General features: G+C 61.4%; 1 protein-coding gene across 2 annotated transcripts; it reads left to right on the forward strand.

Moving 5' to 3' along the window:
* Positions 1 to 2,175: 2,175 nt before the first annotated feature.
* Positions 2,176 to 17,608, forward strand: CDX1 (caudal type homeobox 1). 2 transcript variants are annotated; one of them, XM_080554861.1, is made up of 3 exons: positions 2,188 to 3,473; positions 12,258 to 12,403; positions 12,563 to 17,608. In XM_080554861.1, exons 1-3 carry the CDS (start codon positions 3,047 to 3,049, stop codon positions 12,767 to 12,769), a joined length of 780 nt encoding a protein of 259 aa, XP_080410987.1. In that variant the 5' UTR covers positions 2,188 to 3,046; the 3' UTR covers positions 12,770 to 17,608. The 2 variants fall into 2 exon arrangements, with proteins under 2 accessions (XP_080410986.1, XP_080410987.1); XM_080554860.1 differs by having other exon boundaries at positions 2,176 to 3,473; positions 12,258 to 17,608.
* The last annotated feature ends 668 nt before the right edge of the window (positions 17,609 to 18,276 follow it).

The following is an 18,276-nucleotide window of genomic DNA, read 5'->3' on the forward strand; positions in this document are numbered from 1 at the left end:
TGCAGCCACTTAACGTGGGAATTGTTAACCCTCTGCGTGCACCGCGCCGGCACAAGGGGAGGGAGCGAGGTTCCCCTGCCCCGGCCACCATCGGGTCTGCGTGAGGCCGGAGGGGACGCAGGGGTCTGACGCAGGACCCTGCCGCTGGGCAGGGTGCTGCAAGGGGTTGCACATGGCCAGAGAGGAGGGGATGGATGCTCTCGGGGCATTCAGTGGGGTCAGGGGTGGCTGTGCTTTGCCCAGCACCGCCCTGCTCTCCAGGATGCTGCTCTGGAGGTGGGCGGCAGGAACGGAGCACAGCAGACACGCTCTGCTCCCTGCTCTCCTCTGCCCGCAGGATGCTGTCAGGAGGAGCTGATGGTGCAGGGGTGGGCGTGGGGGCCACACGATGCTGGGATGGGGCAGCCTTGGGCCACGGGGTTGCTCTGGGGGGCAGCGGGGAGGTTAGATACCCATGGGGGTGCTGGGGATCCAGGGGGAAAGGGAAGCTCTGCAGGCATCTCCCCGTCCCTCTGAAAGATCCAGGGGGCTCAGAGCAAGCCGGGGACATGCAGGGCTTGGGTTCCCGTGCTGAGTGCCTCCTCCACGGGTGGAGGAGGTGGTGAGGCCACGGCCTCCCCTGCAGAGCTGCTCCGTCTGTGCCAGCCGGCTGCAGCCCGGCCCTGGGGACCTCCCAGGCCTCCGTTCCCCGGCCCTGAGGCTTCCAGGAGATGGCATCACTCGATCACAGATAGCAGCGCCCAGCCCCAGGGAGAGCCGGGGGAATCCTGACCGCTCTGCCCGGCGTCCTCTTGGTTTCCAGCAGGACTCGCAGGGCTGAAGGGCTGGAAGGGGCTCCCTGGGCTGGGCTTGGTGCTGGGGGTCTCTGGGGAGGATGGAGAGGGCACTGCCACCTCCTCCTGTCCAGCTGGGGACCCCCGGGAGCTCTAGCAGCCCCCAACCTGCTCTCCCATGGGACCCCAATGTGGGTGACGTCCTGCCAAACCATGCTGGGCTGAGCACCAAGGGACTCTGGATCCTTCGGCCCTGGTCTGCCTGCTGGGACGCTCCTGGAGGCTGCCTGGGGAAAACCTTTAATTCGGGTGGTGTGGAGATGCCAGGGCTGGGCTGGCCCTCGGGGGGAAACGTCCCTCGGTCTGTGGCACGGAGACAGCCGTACCAAGCCCCCGTGCTGGGGTTGGGAGGACACCAGCCATGGGGGCTCTTCAGGGCCACCTCCACCGCGGGGTGGCGAGGTCTCAGGAGGCAGAGCCTGGGCAGTGCCGGCTCAGGAGGTGGTTTCCCACTGCTGGGATTATTCTCTGCTCCCTTTTGCTCCCTTGTCTCTTATCACCTCTCCGTCTGGTCTCAGCCCGGCTCCCATCTCCCTGCAGGGAGGGGATGTGGCCCTGGGGTACCCCCCCAGCTTGCAGTGCTTTCACCGCACCCCAGGCTGGGGTTTTGGGATGAGGCACACGGGACTAGAACTGCCGGGGGCTGCCAGGTGGGCACAGCCAGCTCTTGCAAAATCTGCCTTGAGCAAACAGCTGACAGCAGAGCCGCACAGGCTCAGGGATGCTCTGGCCCCTCCGTGAGCACGGGAGAGCCCAGGGTGCCATGGGGAGAAGGGGACGGGGAGGGAGCGAGCTGGCACCAGCAGCTGGGTGCTGTCCCCGACCCAGCTACAGCTGGGGACATCCCGGCCAGCCGCAGGGGGAAAGGTGAGAAGTGGCTGTGCATCGCGTGCACTGAGCTCCTCAAACCGCAGTGGCTTTTGTCGCTTTTATTATCATTTTTCTTTCAACCCCACAAGTCTGGGAGGCAATCCCACCCTGAAACCTCGTCTCAGGTTCATAGCCACAATTGGAAAAAGCGCAGAGAGTCTGCTGTTTTATCCCCTCCTCTCAATTGCATCCAAAATCCTTTTTCCATTTTTTCTATTTTTTTTTCCCTTTCTTTCAGTTTGTTATTGTCCAAGTCCAGGCTTGGGGCTGGTGCGGAGAGGCAGAGCGGGGAGGTGCCGACACGTCCTCCTGGCCGCCCCCGCGGGCCTGGGCTTGGGCTGAAAGTGAAAGCCCGAGCCTGCAAACGGCTGTGACTGGAGGTTTCTCCATCAGAAACTGGATGGGGACTTTTTGTTTCTTTAAGACAAAAAACAGATGAGAAACTCCTCTTGCTGCAGGGCTGCCAGCCCTCCGGGGCCATGCCCAAGCCCCAGGACTTTGTGTTTTATGGGTTTCCCTTTTACTTCCCTGTGCAGAACAGCGGGCAGGCCGGGAGGCTGCGCTGGGTGAGGTGTGGAAGTGGCCATGTCCCCTGTCCCAGGGGGTTCAGCAGGGTCTGCTGCCCCCCAGCATTCACCCAGCTCTGTCTGTCCGCCTGTCCTGCTCTCTGGGGCTGGGCTATGGGGCTGGAGGGGTGGGCTTGCCCCCAGATGCTGTAAGAGCAGGGGGACCCAGAGTCGCCCCTTCCCTCCAACCCATTTCCAAGCCAGGCAGATGCTGGTCTGGGCAGGGGAAAGGGAAAGTGCCACCCCACAGCCAGGGTTTGGTGTCCCCAGCGTGGTTGATGGGGCCAATGCCAGGTACAGCCCAACCTGTCCCCTGCCCGCAGTCAGGATTTAATTTGCGGGCTCAGCCCACGGCACCTCGCTCCTGGGGTTACGAGTGGTGTTAGGGACGGGATGAGCTCCTTGGGGGCATCCTCACGCGTGGTGCCAGGGGTGTTGGAGTGTCCCCAGCACCAGCTGCTACAAAGGGACCGTGGGGACACCGGGCTGGTGACCGCCGAGGGGACGCAGGGCCGGCGGGGTGCAGGCGGGAGGTTTGAATCGCCCCGCCGCCGGGGTTCCTGCACTTTGAAATGCAAACCTGCCTTTCAATGCAAATGCTGCGAGAGGTTGGGCCCAATAAAAGCCTGTGGGCAGGGAGGTGCCTGGCCCCGGGACACAGCTCCCCAAGGCGCCCAGGTGAGCGCGGCGAAGGAGGGGCGGCCGCCACCGCGACACCCGGCCCGGCACGGCGCGGCACGGCACGGCGCAGCATGAGCGCGGAGCCAGCCGGGGAAGATGTATGTAGGCTATCTTCTGGATAAGGACACCAACATGTATCCCAGCCCCGTCCGGCACCCCAGCCTCAACCTCAACCCCCAGAACTACGTGCCGGGGCCGCCCCAGTACTCGGACTTCGCCAGCTACCACCATGTGCCGGGGATTAACAGCGACCCCCACCACGGGCAGCCGGCGGCCGCCTGGGGCTCTCCCTACACCCCTGCCAAGGAGGACTGGCACTCGTACGGCACCTCCGCCGCCTCGTCCACCGCCAACCCGGGGCAGTTCGGATTCAGCCCCCCGGATTTTAACCCCATGCAGCCGCCGGGCTCTGGACTCCTGCCTCCGCCCATCAGCAGCTCGGTCCCCCAGCTCTCCCCTAACGCACAGAGGCGCACCCCGTACGAGTGGATGAGGCGCAGCATTCCCAGCACCAGCAACAGCGGTAAGGAAACCCCCCGGCCCCGCGCCCTGGCTCCTTCCTCTGCACAGAGGAGCCCTCGGCTTGAAGTCCTGCAGGGTCGGGTCCCGCTATGGGGTCTGTCACTGCAAGGGAGGGACAGAGCTTGTGTGGCCACCGAGGTGGCTTGGACTGAGGATGGGCATGGAGGGTACCAGCACGTGGGCTGCCTTGTCCTTCCTTGTCCTCACCAGCAGCCGGGGTTAGTGGATGGTTTCTGCCTTGCATATGGCTGGAAAGTCCCAGCCAGCCTCTGACCTCTCATCCCTGCCCTCGCCTGCTGCTGCTGGAGGCTTGCTCTGCAAGCAGAGCCGGAGACCTGTGGGGTTGTGGGGTGCTCTGGCTGCAGGCAGCCCAACGGGCCCTTTTGGAGGAGCCCTGCCCCACCCCGCACTGCTGGGGCACTCACCCATTATTGAGTTGGTGACGGGCAGGCTGTTGATGTGTGCGAGTGCGTGTGTGCAAGGCTGTGGCTGTGCGCGTGAGCAGTGAGTGTGGCTGTGCGCCTGGTCAAGCTATGGTGCAGTGCATGGCGTGTGCAAGGAGAGCCTGAACCAACGTGTGAGGGTGTGTGTGTGCAGGCGTGTGTGTGCATGTGCGAGGTGACCTATGCGGTGTGCCTGGCACCTGTAGTGTGTGGGCACATGTGTGCAGGGCGCATTCAGTGCAGGATGTGCAAGGCTCTGTGTGCAAGGCGCTTGCTGCGCGGGGTCAGTGAGTGTGCACGGGCGATGCCGCACGCTCTGTGCGCGTGCAAGGCGCGGCGCGCTGGGTGCCATGCGCAGGGTGCGTGTGGGTGCGCAGGGTGCTGCGTGCCGTGCGTGCGGGTGCCCCCGCTCCGGTGCCTGGCACCGGGTGGCCCTGCTGTCCCTGTCCCCTGTCCCTGGGGTCCTGTCCCTGCTGAACTCCTGACCCGGGGAGGGAAGTGTCTGGGCCCCTGCAGCCCCCTGCCCGCAGGCCGCCCCGCTGCCCACTTCAAAGGCGGTGGGCAGTCACCCCTCGGGGCCAGCCCAAATTGACAAGGCCTTCGCTTTGTCATGGAGATGCTGGCCGGCTCCTTTGGCAGCGAGGTGAGGTGTGGGGCCCTTTGTCCTGCCCTGCCCGTGCCCTTTCATGTTCCCCTCCGGGGTTCCCAGCCTACGCCTGGCCAAACCACCATCCTCTCCCTCGCCAGCCCGTGCAGGGCTCCCAGATTAAAAACGCACATCAAGGTGCAAAATGTCTCCATTTTAGGCTTGCTTCTGGTTCCCCGCTGTCACCGCGTGGGGCTGGCCCCATGCACGGTGCTGGGGCGGTGATGGCCAAGATCCATTCAGAGGATGTGTGGTGCCAAGGGGCTCAGACCAGAGGTGCCTGGGGTCTCCCTGCATGGAAAACTGCTCCGTGGCTGCACCGTGTGCGTGGTGGGGCTGGGGTCGGGGCTGTCCCAGTGGGAGCAGGGGCTGTGGTGGGCAGGCAGAGCATCCCGGGGGGTGCAAACAGCTAGCGCCGGTCTGCAAGCAGGAGGAAAGAGGCAGGCTGGTATTTCCTGGCCTGTTTTAAGCTCTGAATAAACCTATTTAGGAAAAATGCCCCCCTCCTTGTAGGCAGTGAATGGGACCCCACAGCTTCTGCAGCTTCTGTTGGTCTGAACTCATGTATGTTTTTTTTGAGAGAGGTGGGAGAGGAGATGAAAAAATGAAAGCAGGGAGAAAGACATCAGCACACCTCTCCTCTGGCTCAAGGGACTGAGATAGACCGGGGGCTTGAAAGTGCCCCTTGATTGAGTTACGTGGCAAGTGAGTGATTGAATTCTGGAAAAATCAGTAGCTGCTCAGTTTGTATCTCTGAGATTAAGCACATACAAAGGAGCAAATAAACCAGCCGTCGTCCCCAGTGAGCTGGGCGGCAGCAGCAAAATCCCCCTGGGTTGGATGGGCACCTTCTGCAAATGCCCTCCCCTGGGGTTTCTCTCCCGGGCTTCCCTTTAAAATAAGTGAGCTGCAAATACTGCAGGCACTTTTCTCCATAAAGCTTGAAAATGAGCAGAGCAGAGATGGGTTTGACATAGATAAGGGTGAGATTCTGGAATGAATTGTTTTATTGAAATCAATAAACTGGGCATTAATCAGCCTGGATAGATTAACTGCCCCTCTCACCGCTGTGGGAATAGGAAGTGAATACATGTTCTTTCTTGCTATAAATATCAAGAGTTTCTTTGCGAACGCCGTAAATCATAATACTTCAGAGGGTTGTAAATTGAGGTTCCCTCTCCGTCTTCCCTTGTATAAACAGCCATCAGCTGCAGTTTGAAAGCTTTGGGGAAGGAGCTGTGCTTTGCTGAGAGGCGATTTTACACACGGCCTGCGAGTGTGCCGGGGGTGCTGCGCACACGAAGCAGAGCCTGAGAAAAATCGGAGAGAAATCTCCCAGTGACTCACCACAGTCAGGCTTATGGGGTGCGGATTTGATATACCTCTTGCTAAATACATGAGCTAGCCACGGGAGAGGGCAAAACCCAGCCCGGGCAGCAGCAGGGGCTGTGATGCAGAGCTCTCAAAATCAGGAATTAGAGGGAACAAGACCTCCCCAGGCCTCCTTTTCTTTCCCGAGCATCACCTCTTTTTCTGCTCATAAAATCTTCACGAGTGGAGTGTCAAAGCCTCGCGCTTCCTCCTTATTCACAATTATTTGCAAACTTCCTTGTGAATTGCACCCCTGCTCTATAAAAAGCTCAGGAAGGTGCTGGAAATGGCAGCGCGCTGAACTTTGAAGTTCACCCCCTGCTCGTTAGTTATGTAAATGCCCGGGTGCTGCCGCGGGGCCGGCCTTTATGTCACTAATGGAGCTGGCTGCGGCTAAATATTGCAAGTGAAAGTGCGCCCGGGGCATCCCCGGGGAGCTGAAGGCGCTTGGGGCAGCACGATGTGGGTGCCCACGGTGCGAGTGCCCATGGTGTGGGTGCCCTTGGTGTGAGCACCCGTGGTGTGAGCACCCATGGTGTGAGCACCCGTGGTGCGGGTGCCCGTGGTGTGAGCACCCATGGTGTGAGCACCCATGGTGTGAGCACCCATGGTGTGAGCACCCGTGGTGTGAGTACCCGTGGTGCGGGTACCCGTGGTGCCCGGGCAGCTCTCGGGGTGGCAGGGAGCAGATACAGATGCTCTGAGCATGAACGGGGTTCGACCCGCTGGGCGTGCAGTTCTCAGCTCCACTCCGGCTCCATTTTCTGTTTCCAGCTCTGTTTTCCTTGTTCAGCTCTAAGGAGATCTCTGACAGCTGGAGGCAACATTAAAACCCTCGTTAAAGAGATGCAGCAGCCCCGTGCAGGCAGGGATCACGTTGGCACGGGGTGTGTTGGGCAAAGGAGGTCCCTGCATGGGTTCTCCTATAGGCCCCCATTTTTGGGATGTGGCTGCTCCCCATGAAATCCTTTGCTCCCCCGTATCACCCGGTGTGCCTGCATGTCACTGGGGGCCCCACCGAACTTCTCCCCTTGAATTATTAACCCACAACCTGCTCCTGGCCTCCGCTGGGGTTTGCTGAACGCTTAGCTGGCCAAGGTACAGGCGGCTCAAACTTTCCTAGAATTGACTTTCCTTGAACAAAAGGGGCTTCCCTGGAGCACTGGAGGTCCCTACGTGCTGGGCTGGGCTGGCTAATACCCCGGGATTAGCCGAGGGACACTTAAACCCCCCCGGCCAATGGAGATGTTTCCTGCGGGGGACCCTTCAAGGACGCCCGCTTCGGCGCTGTTAGCTTTGCGATCGCCCGGATAAGGGGACGGATCCTTCCCCGGCGCTGAGGCCGTGAAGGGGGAGAGGGTCCAAGGCTGTGTCAGCTTCCTCCTGAAGCTCTAGAGGATCCAAGCAGGGTTTTATGCCTTGGGGCTGGATGCGGACCCGTGCCACGGGGGCGATGCTCCATGCTGGCACCCCGCGCGTCCTCGCGGCGCGGTCTTTGACCCCGCGCAGGAGACTGCCCGGCGGCACTCGGCGAGGCGCTCGTAAAACCGAGGAGCAGCCCCAGGAATGCGCCGGTTGCCAAAATAAAGGCTTGAATCACTGCGGTGCTGGGAAGCGCCGGCCCCAACGCCCAGCCTCGGGCTGCTGCTCCGTGGCCGAGGGCTGGGATGGGGACGCGTGGCCACCTCCGGCATCCTGCCCGGCCGGGGCCAGCCTGCGCTCCCCTGCTCTGCTCTGAGCTCCCCACATCCGGCTCTGCCCCGGCCGCTTCTGCTCCTTCCCAGCAGCTGCCACCCCCCGGCTGGATGTGCCCTGGGTCCTGCTCCTGGCTTTGCCAGCCCCAAAACCCTGGTATACAGCCCCTGCTCGTATTTGTAGCAAAGCCGCAGGGCTTTTTTGGAAGCGCTGAGCTCGACCTGCGTACAAAGGCTCCAAAGCCATCGGGATCCGTGCGTGCGGTTTTGTAACCGAAACATTTCCAGTGCTCGACCTATCGAGTCAAATGAGATTTTATTGCCGGTGGGGTGGCCATGGCAGCATTGCTGCTTCCTCCGAAGCCTTTGGCTCCAGGAAGAACTCCCTGGCGTGGTTCGGTGTTGGCGCGGGGGGGGCGGTGGGTACGGCTGAGCCCTGCCTGCAGCCCAGCAGCTCGGAAATCGGGATCCACGTGGCTGTGTCCTTCGTGCTGCTTGTCCCATCCATCACACCCTGCTTACTGGGGCGGGTGGGAAAGGGCTGGGAATATGGCGAGGAAGGGGAAGGCTGGTGATGCCTGCTGGTCCCAGCACCGGGGGCACTGCTGGTGTTTAACCCCCTGGCACAGGGCTCCGGGGGGCTGCCAGAGCTGCAGCCTGGGGGGCTCCTGAGCGTGTGGGGGGGCTCAGCCCCTTCTGCAGACGGTGCGGGTTCTGGAGCTGCCGTTTCCAGCAGGTTTGGGGACAGTGAAATGTGCTGGGCTGTCTGTCCCCAGCACCAGCACAGAGGGGTCGTGGTCGCCTCTGCTCGGCAGAGGGAGCATCGGCCCCTCCGTGCAGCACAGCTGGAGCACAGCTGGCTGCCGGCTGAGGGTGGCTCCAGCTGGGAGGGTCCCAAGTGTTAGGAGCTGACCCCAGCCCTTGTCTCGGGGTCTCTGTCATGGGGCATTGCTATGCTGGCTGCCCCCTCTCTGCATTTTCCCCTATGGAGCTGCAGGAGGATGGGGGGAGGGTTAGGCTCCCCAGGGGGTTCACGGCTCTGACCCTGGGGCCCCATTCGGGTTTGGCATTACTTCTGTGCCTCAGTTTCCCCATCCACAGCTCTGCCTTGGCTACATCAGGGCAGAGGGAAAGTTTTCATTAAGGCTTTCACTGGGGAGAAATGTAGCACACATTCTTCTAGGATGAGGGGGATTTTATCCTCTTTGCAAATAGATGCTGCTCCAGAAAAAAAGCAGCTGGATCATGGGGTGAAAGCTTCTTCCCTGGTGATGGGACTCTCGCCCAAAAGGTTTTCTATGTGTTGCTCCAAGACAGCTCACGGCAGCCCAATTTTTTTATGCCAGTCATGCGAGGAGCCTCTGGGCAGCAGGGCGTGCAAAACCTCGCGGCGCCGGCTCCATCCCCACCAGCACCTCCCGTGCAAAGAGCCCTGCAAGGCGCCTGGCACCCAGACCGGCACGTGCCCGTGTCCCCAGGCCTCGGGTACGTCTGCTGATGTGGCGGTGAGCTCTCATCTCCACGGCTCCAGCAAGGGGCTGCCATACCCCTGCTTGCTGCGTGCTGCCCTGATCGGAGCCCTGATGGCTGCGGCGCTGCTCAGCGCAGAGCCAGGGTTTGCAGCCGCCACAATTTTGAGCTGCTTTGACCTGTGAAACGGAGACCTTTGGGAAACGGTGCAGGACTATGCTCCTCCCTGGTCTGAGCTCAGCTGTTCCTAGAGTTGCTCCGCGCCAGCCTTAAAACACCCCCTCACCCTGCTGCCTATCCGTTTGGGTGCAGTTTCTTGCCAAAAGTCATCCCTTGGGCAGACTGGGGCTGGAGAGCGAATTCCAGCCCCCTGATAGCCCCCAACATCCCACAGCGCCTTCCATAGCCCGGTGGGTGCAGAGCTGGGGATGAACAGTGCAGGGCTGGGGCTTGCTTTTTCCCTTCCTCTGCCCCTGCTCTGGAGGCAGGGAAGCAACAACCCTGTGTCACCAGGGCTGCGTGACCCCGACCTGTGCATCCCAGAGATGTCCCAGTGCCCTGGTGCAGTGCGGGGATCTCCGGGGTCCCCATCCCCATCCCCATCCCCAAGGCTGCCCTAAGGAGAGAATGAGGGCCGGGGGTCTCCCCCAGTGCGTGTGAGCGCATGTGCGTGCACGCTCAGGAGTGTGTCCTCTGGGGCCTGTGCAGCGTGTTAAAGCCATTCCCTTATCTAATCGTGGCTCAGGTGAGCGCTATTAGGGTTACACATTAACAGCAGTAACGATGCCCTCTCCCCTTGAAGCCACGGGCCCTGCCTTGATCCCAGTGCTGAAACCCTTCCCATGGATGTCTTGATTTGGCTGCTCCAGCTGCTCTTTGGGCTGGATTTTTGGGGACGAGAAGGATGAACGCACGATGGGGCTGGGCGGGCTGGTGGCAGGAGAGGGGAAGACGCTTTGCAGGACCTCAGGGGGCAATCCGGGCTCCTTGCACCCCCTGCCCCATCCGTACTCCCTCCAGCAGCCACAGGCTGTGCCACAGACCTGGGACAACCCCACCCACCTCCACTGGGTCCACGGGAAAAGTTGGGGGCTGCCCCATCCCTCTGCCCCTGAGCTCCCCATGGTGGCACTGGGGCACGAGGGGTCCCCGCGAGCAGTGGGGCTGGCTCAGCCCAAATTTCCTCTTTCCTTTCACAGGGCCATAAAAGGGCCGCCGAGGGAGAGCTAAGCGTAACTCCGCATTGACATTCAAGGGGGCTGCATTATTCATTGTCAACAGTATTTCTTGCAAATCCCTTTCTTGTCCTTGTGAATCACCCACGATACATTCCTGAATTCAGCAAACATCGCCGAAACCGGCAATTAGTCGAGGTGAATAACTCCGTCTCTGGCTTGGCCACGAGTGCCCTGCTCAGCTCCTTGCTCCCCAATTTTTGGCACAGGGGCAGGATGCGGCAGAGCTGGGAACCCGACAGGGATGAGCAACCAAGAAGGAATAAAAAAAAACGGTCTGTGATGGATCTGTTTACGGCTGTGGCAGAAAATAATAATTCCTGCTAAAATTTCTGGCATATGTGGTATCCACAAACCACCTTATTTCTGTATTCTTTATTTTAGCTGTCAATTCTGTTGCTTTTCAGCTGTTCTGTTTTATTTTTTTTTCACCAAGCAGTGGCATTCAAATAGTAATATCGCAAATAAGATACTCGCTTTTCAGTTATTATCTCTTCAGAAAAGGTTTTGCTTTCAAAAGAAAAAGAAAAAAAAAACCCTACGGGAAAGCAGATATCTCGTAGGATTCCCTGAGGCTGGCGCAGATTCAGAGAGGGTGTGTGGCTTCTCAGGGAGCTGTTCACTATGTGCAAATTTAATTTACTTTGTAAACCCCCTGCGAATTGCTCTGCTGGCAAATTTGGGAAGCAGGAGCCCCGTGTGTGTGCTGCGGGGTGGTGGGAGGGCGACGGGCGGCCGCGGTCCCTCACTGCGTGTCTGCTGACACGTCCACGAAGAGCTCGCTCGAATTCATTTTTACCTTATTTTGTGCCTGCAAAGTCACCTCCTGTGGCAAGGTGCCCGCACTCCGCAGCACACACCTTGCTCAGGGCCATGGGCAGGAGCGGGACCGCGGCTGCCCCGACCCGGACGGGCAGGAGGGCGGCTGCTGCCTGCGTGTTCTCTGCTTCCCGTCGCCACCCGGCGCTGGGGGGGTCGTCCCAAGGGATGCTCAGGTGATGACCACCCCTCCAGGGCGCTAAAAAGTGAAATTGAGCTGGTTCATGGGCAAACCAACAAGCCGGGCGGGAAGGTGTTTCTGTGTGGAGTCTCTGATGTCTAGTAACATTGAGCCCACGCTGGAGTCTCTGTGGAAGTGCAGCTTTGCTCCACTCTGCCCAAACCCCAGCTCCCACCGGGCTGGTCAGGATTTGGTAACACCTCTGGGACTTCCCAGTGCTCCTGCCCCTTCCCGTGGCAGCAGCACTGCTCCTGGCAGCTGACGTTCAGGAGATGAAGGCCATGGGTGTCTGCCGGCCTGTGTCTACATGCAGACTGATGGAGGAGCTGATGGGAAGGCGGCTGTGCCACTTTGCACTGTAATTTTCTTCTAGAAAGCACCTTTCGTGGCACCATGCAATGGATACAGCTCCGTCCGAACCTGGGGGAACCCAAGAACAGAGCTCCCTGGGTTTTCCCTCTTCTCCCTGTCCTGATCCGTGTGCCTTAAAGTGATGGCACCGTGGGCTTGGGCTCCGTGGCCAAGAGCTGGGCTCCCCGCAGCCCTCCCAGGCCGGCTGTGTGCTGGCTGTCTGTGCTCTGTGTGCTCAGCCCGGGGCTGCAGCACCGCTCCTCTTGGGGATGGCACATCATACCACATGGGATTTACAGCCCATCATCTTGGGATGCAGCTGAACCCCTCCTGCCCTTCCCACCGAGCCACTTCCCCTACTCCCAAGTGTTTTCCAACACAGAGAAACACCCTGGCATTACGCAGGATGGGCGTCAGATCCCATAGGAGCCCCTGACTCTCTTGCCCCTGGGTCCCAGTTCATCTCCACGTTTCTCCAGAGCCACCCATGGGGTTGTGCAGCTCCCCAGTGCCCTCGGGGATGCTCCTGCCCCCCAGCCCCTCTCGGCTCACCCCGACTCTGCTTCCTCTGCCAGGGAAGACCAGGACGAAGGACAAGTACCGCGTGGTGTACACGGACCACCAGCGCCTGGAGCTGGAGAAGGAGTTCCACTACAGCCGCTACATCACCATCCGCCGCAAGGCAGAGCTGGCCGCTGCCCTGGGGCTCACCGAGCGGCAGGTCAGTGCTGAAATGGGGAAAACCTGGTGGAACTGGGGCTGGGAGAGGGCAGCGCTGCTCCCACACAGCTTCCAGCCCCCGGGATTCCCCCCCTGGCCTAGCGGTGCTCATCTTTGTCTGTGTCCCCTTCTCTGCATGGCTATCGGTGTCTTTCCTCAGGTGAAAATCTGGTTCCAGAACCGGCGGGCGAAGGAGCGGAAGGTGAACAAGAAGAAGATGCAGCAGCAGAGCCAGCCCACCAGCACCACCACGCCGACCCCCCCGGCCGTGGGCACGCCGGGGCCCATGGGCGCCCTGTGCGGCAGCAGCGCCCCGAGCCTCGTCTCCTCGTCGCCACTGACCATCAAGGAGGAATTCATGCCTTAGCCCCCTTCGCCAGCTCCGGACACCGAGAGATAAGCACTACGGGTCGCCGTGCTCCGAGGAGTGACGGTCCCTGCCCAAAGACCCCCTGTCCCCAGCTGAACTCGGGGGCAGCCAGCGAGGCTGGGCCAGGTGGCACCGTCACCTCCCCGAGGGGCTGGTGGGCTCTGTCCTACACACAAACCGTGGGTTAGGTAGTACTACTCTCCTGGGGGAAACGCGCTGCTCTGGTCTCTGCTAGCTGTAGCCCCAAGGACGATCACAGAGCCGGCAGGACGGGCGTTAGGTGGTGGTGGAGGATGGCTTTCCTGGGGCACGTCGCATGGAGCTGGTGGGATGCTTCCTTCCCGGTCCTCCCAGCGATCCAGCTGCCTGCTGCTTTTGGGGGCGGTTCAAGCGAGACTGAACTAGAGGAAAGGTTTGGCTGGACTCGAGGCAGAACAAATCTCAGCTGAGCTGCGGGATCTGCCACGCCAGGGAGGGGGATGCCCACGGCGGAATGAGATGGACGGTGTGAGCCGGACAGGACGCTCAGTGGTGGGGCCTGAGGAGGAACAGGGGCTCCTCCAAAGCCGGGTGATGGCAGCGAGCTGCAGCACCACCTGGGCGAGTGCCCCCCGTGTCCCCCAGCCACCACGCCTGCGTCCCCAGCTCCATCCCTGCGGCCACAAAGAGCCACCAGGAGACGTGCCAGACCTCCATCCCATAACTGAACCGCCCGCTGAGGTCTGAGACCACCTTCCAAGGTGGGAAGGACAAGAAGAAGAAGGTTTGTCATCGGGACAGGGCAGAAGAGCCAGCCCCAGGGGTCACACACCGACCCTAAGCACCGCAGAGCCTTGCACCGAGCTGCACCCACAGTGCAGGAGCAGAGCATCCTCCGGGGGGGCCCTGAGAGCCACCGGGCGTTCGTCTCCCACCAGCGGGGCATCTGATGGGGTTGGGGGGAGAAGCGTGTATGGGATCGAGCGTTCAGACCCTGTCACAGCTCCGTGATGCTGCACCAAGGTGCTGCAGCTGCCGCATCCACCAGAGCCACTGCTGGGGCTGTCGTGGGGAGAGGAAGGGTTGGCGGTGTGAGGTGAAGGAGAGCTTCCAGGGACAGAGGGGCAGTTTTCTTGTAACCCGAAGGACTCGGGGTTTTGTTCTCCCAGTCGCCCTGCATGCACTGTATGACCTCTTGCCCCCTGCATGCCCATGGCCAGTAATCAATGCCCTTTTTTTTCCTGCTGGAAAACTGCAGCTAAAATGCCCTTCATCCCACTGACTCCTGGGATAATATTAGCCCAGCTAATGTACAGCCCAGTTTTGGATTCCCCAAGGCGTGCAGCTGCCCAAGACCGAGGCAAGGATGCAGGGGCCCTGCTTGCCCTTTCCCAGCTCTGTCCCTCCGAGCCCCAGCAGGGACAAGAGGCAGAGATGTCCCCGCTGCCCGCACAGCCCTCGCACCCAGCACTGCCTGTGCACCGAGCCCCTTGCCCATCCTCAGCCCCTTCTGGCCCCGAGATCACAGTGTCCGGGGGTGCTGTGGCTCTTGCAGGACCCCGTGGGTCCCTGCAATCCCGCTGTGCCCGCAGCCCCTCTCCAGCTCATGTAGGATTTACACCTCGCCTCTGTGGGGACACCTCCCTGGGGCCAGCTCGGTGGTGAGGACGAACACCGGCACTGGCTGGGGACCTCGGCTCATGGCTCGTGTATATAAGGCAAAACTGGTTTTCCTTTTCATTTTTTAGGCATCAGTTAAAATAAAAACAAGCAGGAATCCTGCGTGCCACAGACGCGTTGCTGCTTCCTCACGCCCCGGGTGCTTCTGCGGCAGGGCAGGGACGTGGCTGCGGGGACAAACCCGCACCCGCGTCCCCAAACGGGGCCGAACAGGCGGGGAGGACAGGGACAGAGGCCTGGACGCAGCAGCCTGGCCCCGTGGGCTGGTGGCAGCACGCCGTGTGCCCAGCACGAGGGAGGCACGAGGTGGCGTGGGGTGGCGTGGGGTGGCCACGTCCCACCCCTTGGCCACGGCGGGGGTGGCCGTGCCGGGGGTGGCCGGGGGAAAGGGTGAGGCCGGGCCTCGCTGGTGGAGGCCAAAGAACAAGGCCGGCTGCCCACGGACGTGGCCGCCGCCGATTGGCGCCTCCCGGCCTCTAATCTCGTTTTATGGCTGTTGACGGGCTGAATATCCTCCTTGTCCAAGAAGAGCAAACAGAGAACGAGGATGTGAGATAGCGCCTGGGACAGCTGGCATCAGTGCCCAGCCGCGACGGAGCGGGCATGGGTGGGCCCGGCCCGGGCACTGCTGGCTTTGCCGTCCTCTCCCTTCCTCGTCCCGTCGTCGCCTCTCCATCCCAGCCACATCCCAGCCGTCCTGCAGGGCACCGAGCCAGAGGCTGCCCTCAAATCCCTGCCCAAAACGGCTCCTCCAGCCCCCGAAACATGCCAGGGGGAGGCAGGGATGTGCACAGAGAGGTGCCTGGGCAGGGAAGGTGGATGTGGAAGGACATCTGGTGTGGGATAAAGTCCTCCTGGGCAGAGCAGATGGAGGAGCCGGGGCAGGATGAGGCGGTGTTGCAGAGAGAAGGACAGAATAAAGTTTTTTTTTCCTGACCTTCCAGGAGTGGCGGCACCTACTGCTGCGCCCTGCTGCGCTGGGCTCACCGGCACGGTGTCTGGGTGCCCAGCACATCCCTCTGTGCGCCCTGCTACAAGGGGATACGGGGCTTTGGTAGCTGAAAGGTTGGGGAGGCAATGGGAACGGAGCTGGTGCCACAAGGTTGAAGGGAAGGGAGTGGACGGGCTGCCTGCCCAAAGGGCTGCACCCTGCTGGGCGCCGGGGTGCCCACGGGAGGGTGCGGGCAGAGGGAAGATGCTCTGCCACCGCCCCGGAGAAGCTCCCGGTACCGTTGACAGGATGAAATTCCAACCGATACCCTAATCAGGTGCCTGCCTGTTTGCACAGCAGGGTAAAAGTCCAGCGAGCCGCGGGGCTGTGCCCTTGGGTTGCTGCTGCCTGTGTGTGCTCAGGGAGCAGGCGCTGGCGGGAAGGGGCCATAAATGCGCCCACACGCCCAGCACCCCTTCCCCCAACACACACACACACCCCTCGGCTGCTGACGGAAGGCATCTGCCATGTCCCCGCTCCCCCGTCCTCTCCTGCCTCCCTCCAGCCACCATTTCATCAGGGCTGTGGGGTCACCGTGTCCCCGCTGGTCCCCGTGTCCCCACCGGCTTTGGCACCCGAAGCTCCTGGCCATGCATCACCCTGATGGTCGGACCCCTGGCAGGTGACAGACGCATTTTTAGCACCCCTGGCAGTTGCCTCCTGAGTTGCACAGCCCCACACATCACCATGGCTTTATGGGGACAGTGGGTGGCACTGCCAAGGGACCCTGGGGACTGTCCCCAGCAAGCCCCCGCGGTTTCTTCCCACTCCTTCCTCTGTGCTTCCCACTGGCTCACGCTGCCTGGCCGCACCCCTCCTCAGAGAAATCTTGAAATAATCCTCAAAATAAGGCCACGCACAGCAGGTGGCCGGCAAGGCAGCAGCCTCCGGCACGGCACGGTTCCCGGCGCTGACGAACGGGAGCACCGCGGCGGCTGCTGCCTTCCCCGTGCCCCACGGAGCAGATCTGGGCACGGCCCCGTCCTGCTGCCAGGCACCTCCCCAGGTGCCGCTGGGCTGTCAGCAGGGTGGGCAGGGGGCTTCCCCTGGCCAGGGGGCTGCTTTTTCCCTGCACCACTGGTGCCCGTCAGGCATGGCATGGGGCTGGAGAGGTGCGTGTGCTCCCCAGTGCCAGGTTCTGGGGACTGGGCAGAGCTGTGCAGCGCTGCTGCCCTCTGCCTGAGCTCCCCTGGGGTTGCTGGGGTTCCCAGAGCAGGCTGCTCCTCCTGGGAGCTCCCCCCTGGCTCCTGCTGCCTCTCGCAGGTGCTGTGGCCCGGTTTGGGTCTCCAGGTGGCTCTGGGGTGACGCCAGACTCGAGCCAGCTCTGAAATGAGAAGCTGGAGCACCCCAGATGCTCATAATTGGGTCTACACCCTGCCGGTCCCAGGGGATGGAGAGCTGGTGGCCCTAGCACAGCAGCACCAGCTGAACCCCAAAAGCGAGCTCTAGGCACAGAGCATCCCACAGACAGCAATATCAGTGCAGTTTAGGGGTAACACCAGCCCTGGGTGTCTCTGCCCTAGTGATGAGAAGAACAAGGCTCGGAGGGTGCCCGCGGAGGGCTGGGCTGTTTGTGCAGGGCTTGGACCGTGCTGGTGGCACGGGGCTGGGGCAGCTGTAACAAGCTGCCACCAGCCTGCCCCCGCGGGACACTTCTCTTGAGGTGGATCCGGAGGGAAAAGGCTGAAGGGATGATTCAGATGGCACGGGCACGAAAGGCAAACAAAGCATCGCTGCCCCGAGCAGGAAGGGCGAGGCTGGGACAGCGAGATACGGCCCCGGGCCACCAGCCCAGGCAGCTGGGCTCGGCTTTCCCCACGCATCCCAGGAGAGGGAGAAGCGATGGATAAGACCGAGACAAGGAAAACCCAGCTTGGTGACTTCCCAAAAACCACTTTTTTTTTTTTTTTTTTTGAGGAAACTGCGGGTCTGAAAAAAAAAAAAAGAGACGTTTGTTGGATTATGCAGTTTGCTCCTTCCTCCTTTCCCCCTGGGGAACCCAGGTAAATGTTAGCTCTCAAAGACCCACTGTGCAAACGCTGAGGCACTTCACCAGCGCTGGGCTTTGCAGAAATGTCTCTTTATTCTCATGATCTGTTTCCTTTTGGGGAAATTATTCAAAAGCGTTTGAAGAGCTGTAGGAACAGGACCTCCAGGAGGTTTTGGGGAGATGCGGGGCCTCGGTTCCAGCCCTGTCCCCGTCCACAGCCCCAGAGCCACCTGCTGAGCCTTAAAGCTGAGCAAAGCCTCTGGGGACATTTCTCACCACAGCAGTGGGAGGAGGAGCCGCAGATCAGCTCCTTGCCTCCTCCCTGGGGATTTGGCTGAGCACGAGGGGGAAAAGCCCCCATTTCCCTGGCTGTCGGGGCTGTAGGATCCCACTGACAGCTCAACAGGAACACCTGAGCCCTGGGGACAGGAGCTGCACTCCAGTGCTGGGGACAGCACTGGGGACTGCTGTCCCCACTGGGACCTGCCCCAGGCGCACTGGGATGCGCTGGTCCTGCCCAGAGGGACCGAGGGCTGCTGAGCATCCCCTGCCCCGGGCTCCGGGCTCTGTGACAGCACGGGCACGAGGCACTTTGGAGCTGCTCGGGCTCCAGCTGTGCCCTGCCAGAAGGAAAACCAGCGTGGGGCTGGCCGGAAAGGTGCTGGGAGCTTCTGGCACTTGCTCTGCTGCCACCACCCCCTGGGACATGTGGGAGCACCGGGTGCCCAGCGGCAGGGCACCCACGGGACCTGACGCATCTGTGGGTTTGTGTAAAACAGCATCCACTCCTCCTCGCTGCCCTGGTGGGGGCTGAGGACCCCAACCCCTCCCGGCAGGGGCTCGTTTGACAGACAGCCCTTCTCC

Source organism: Anser brachyrhynchus (genome assembly GCF_964034855.1).
Source record: "Anser brachyrhynchus genome assembly, chromosome: 14".
NCBI classification, from domain to species: domain Eukaryota; kingdom Metazoa; phylum Chordata; class Aves; order Anseriformes; family Anatidae; genus Anser; species Anser brachyrhynchus.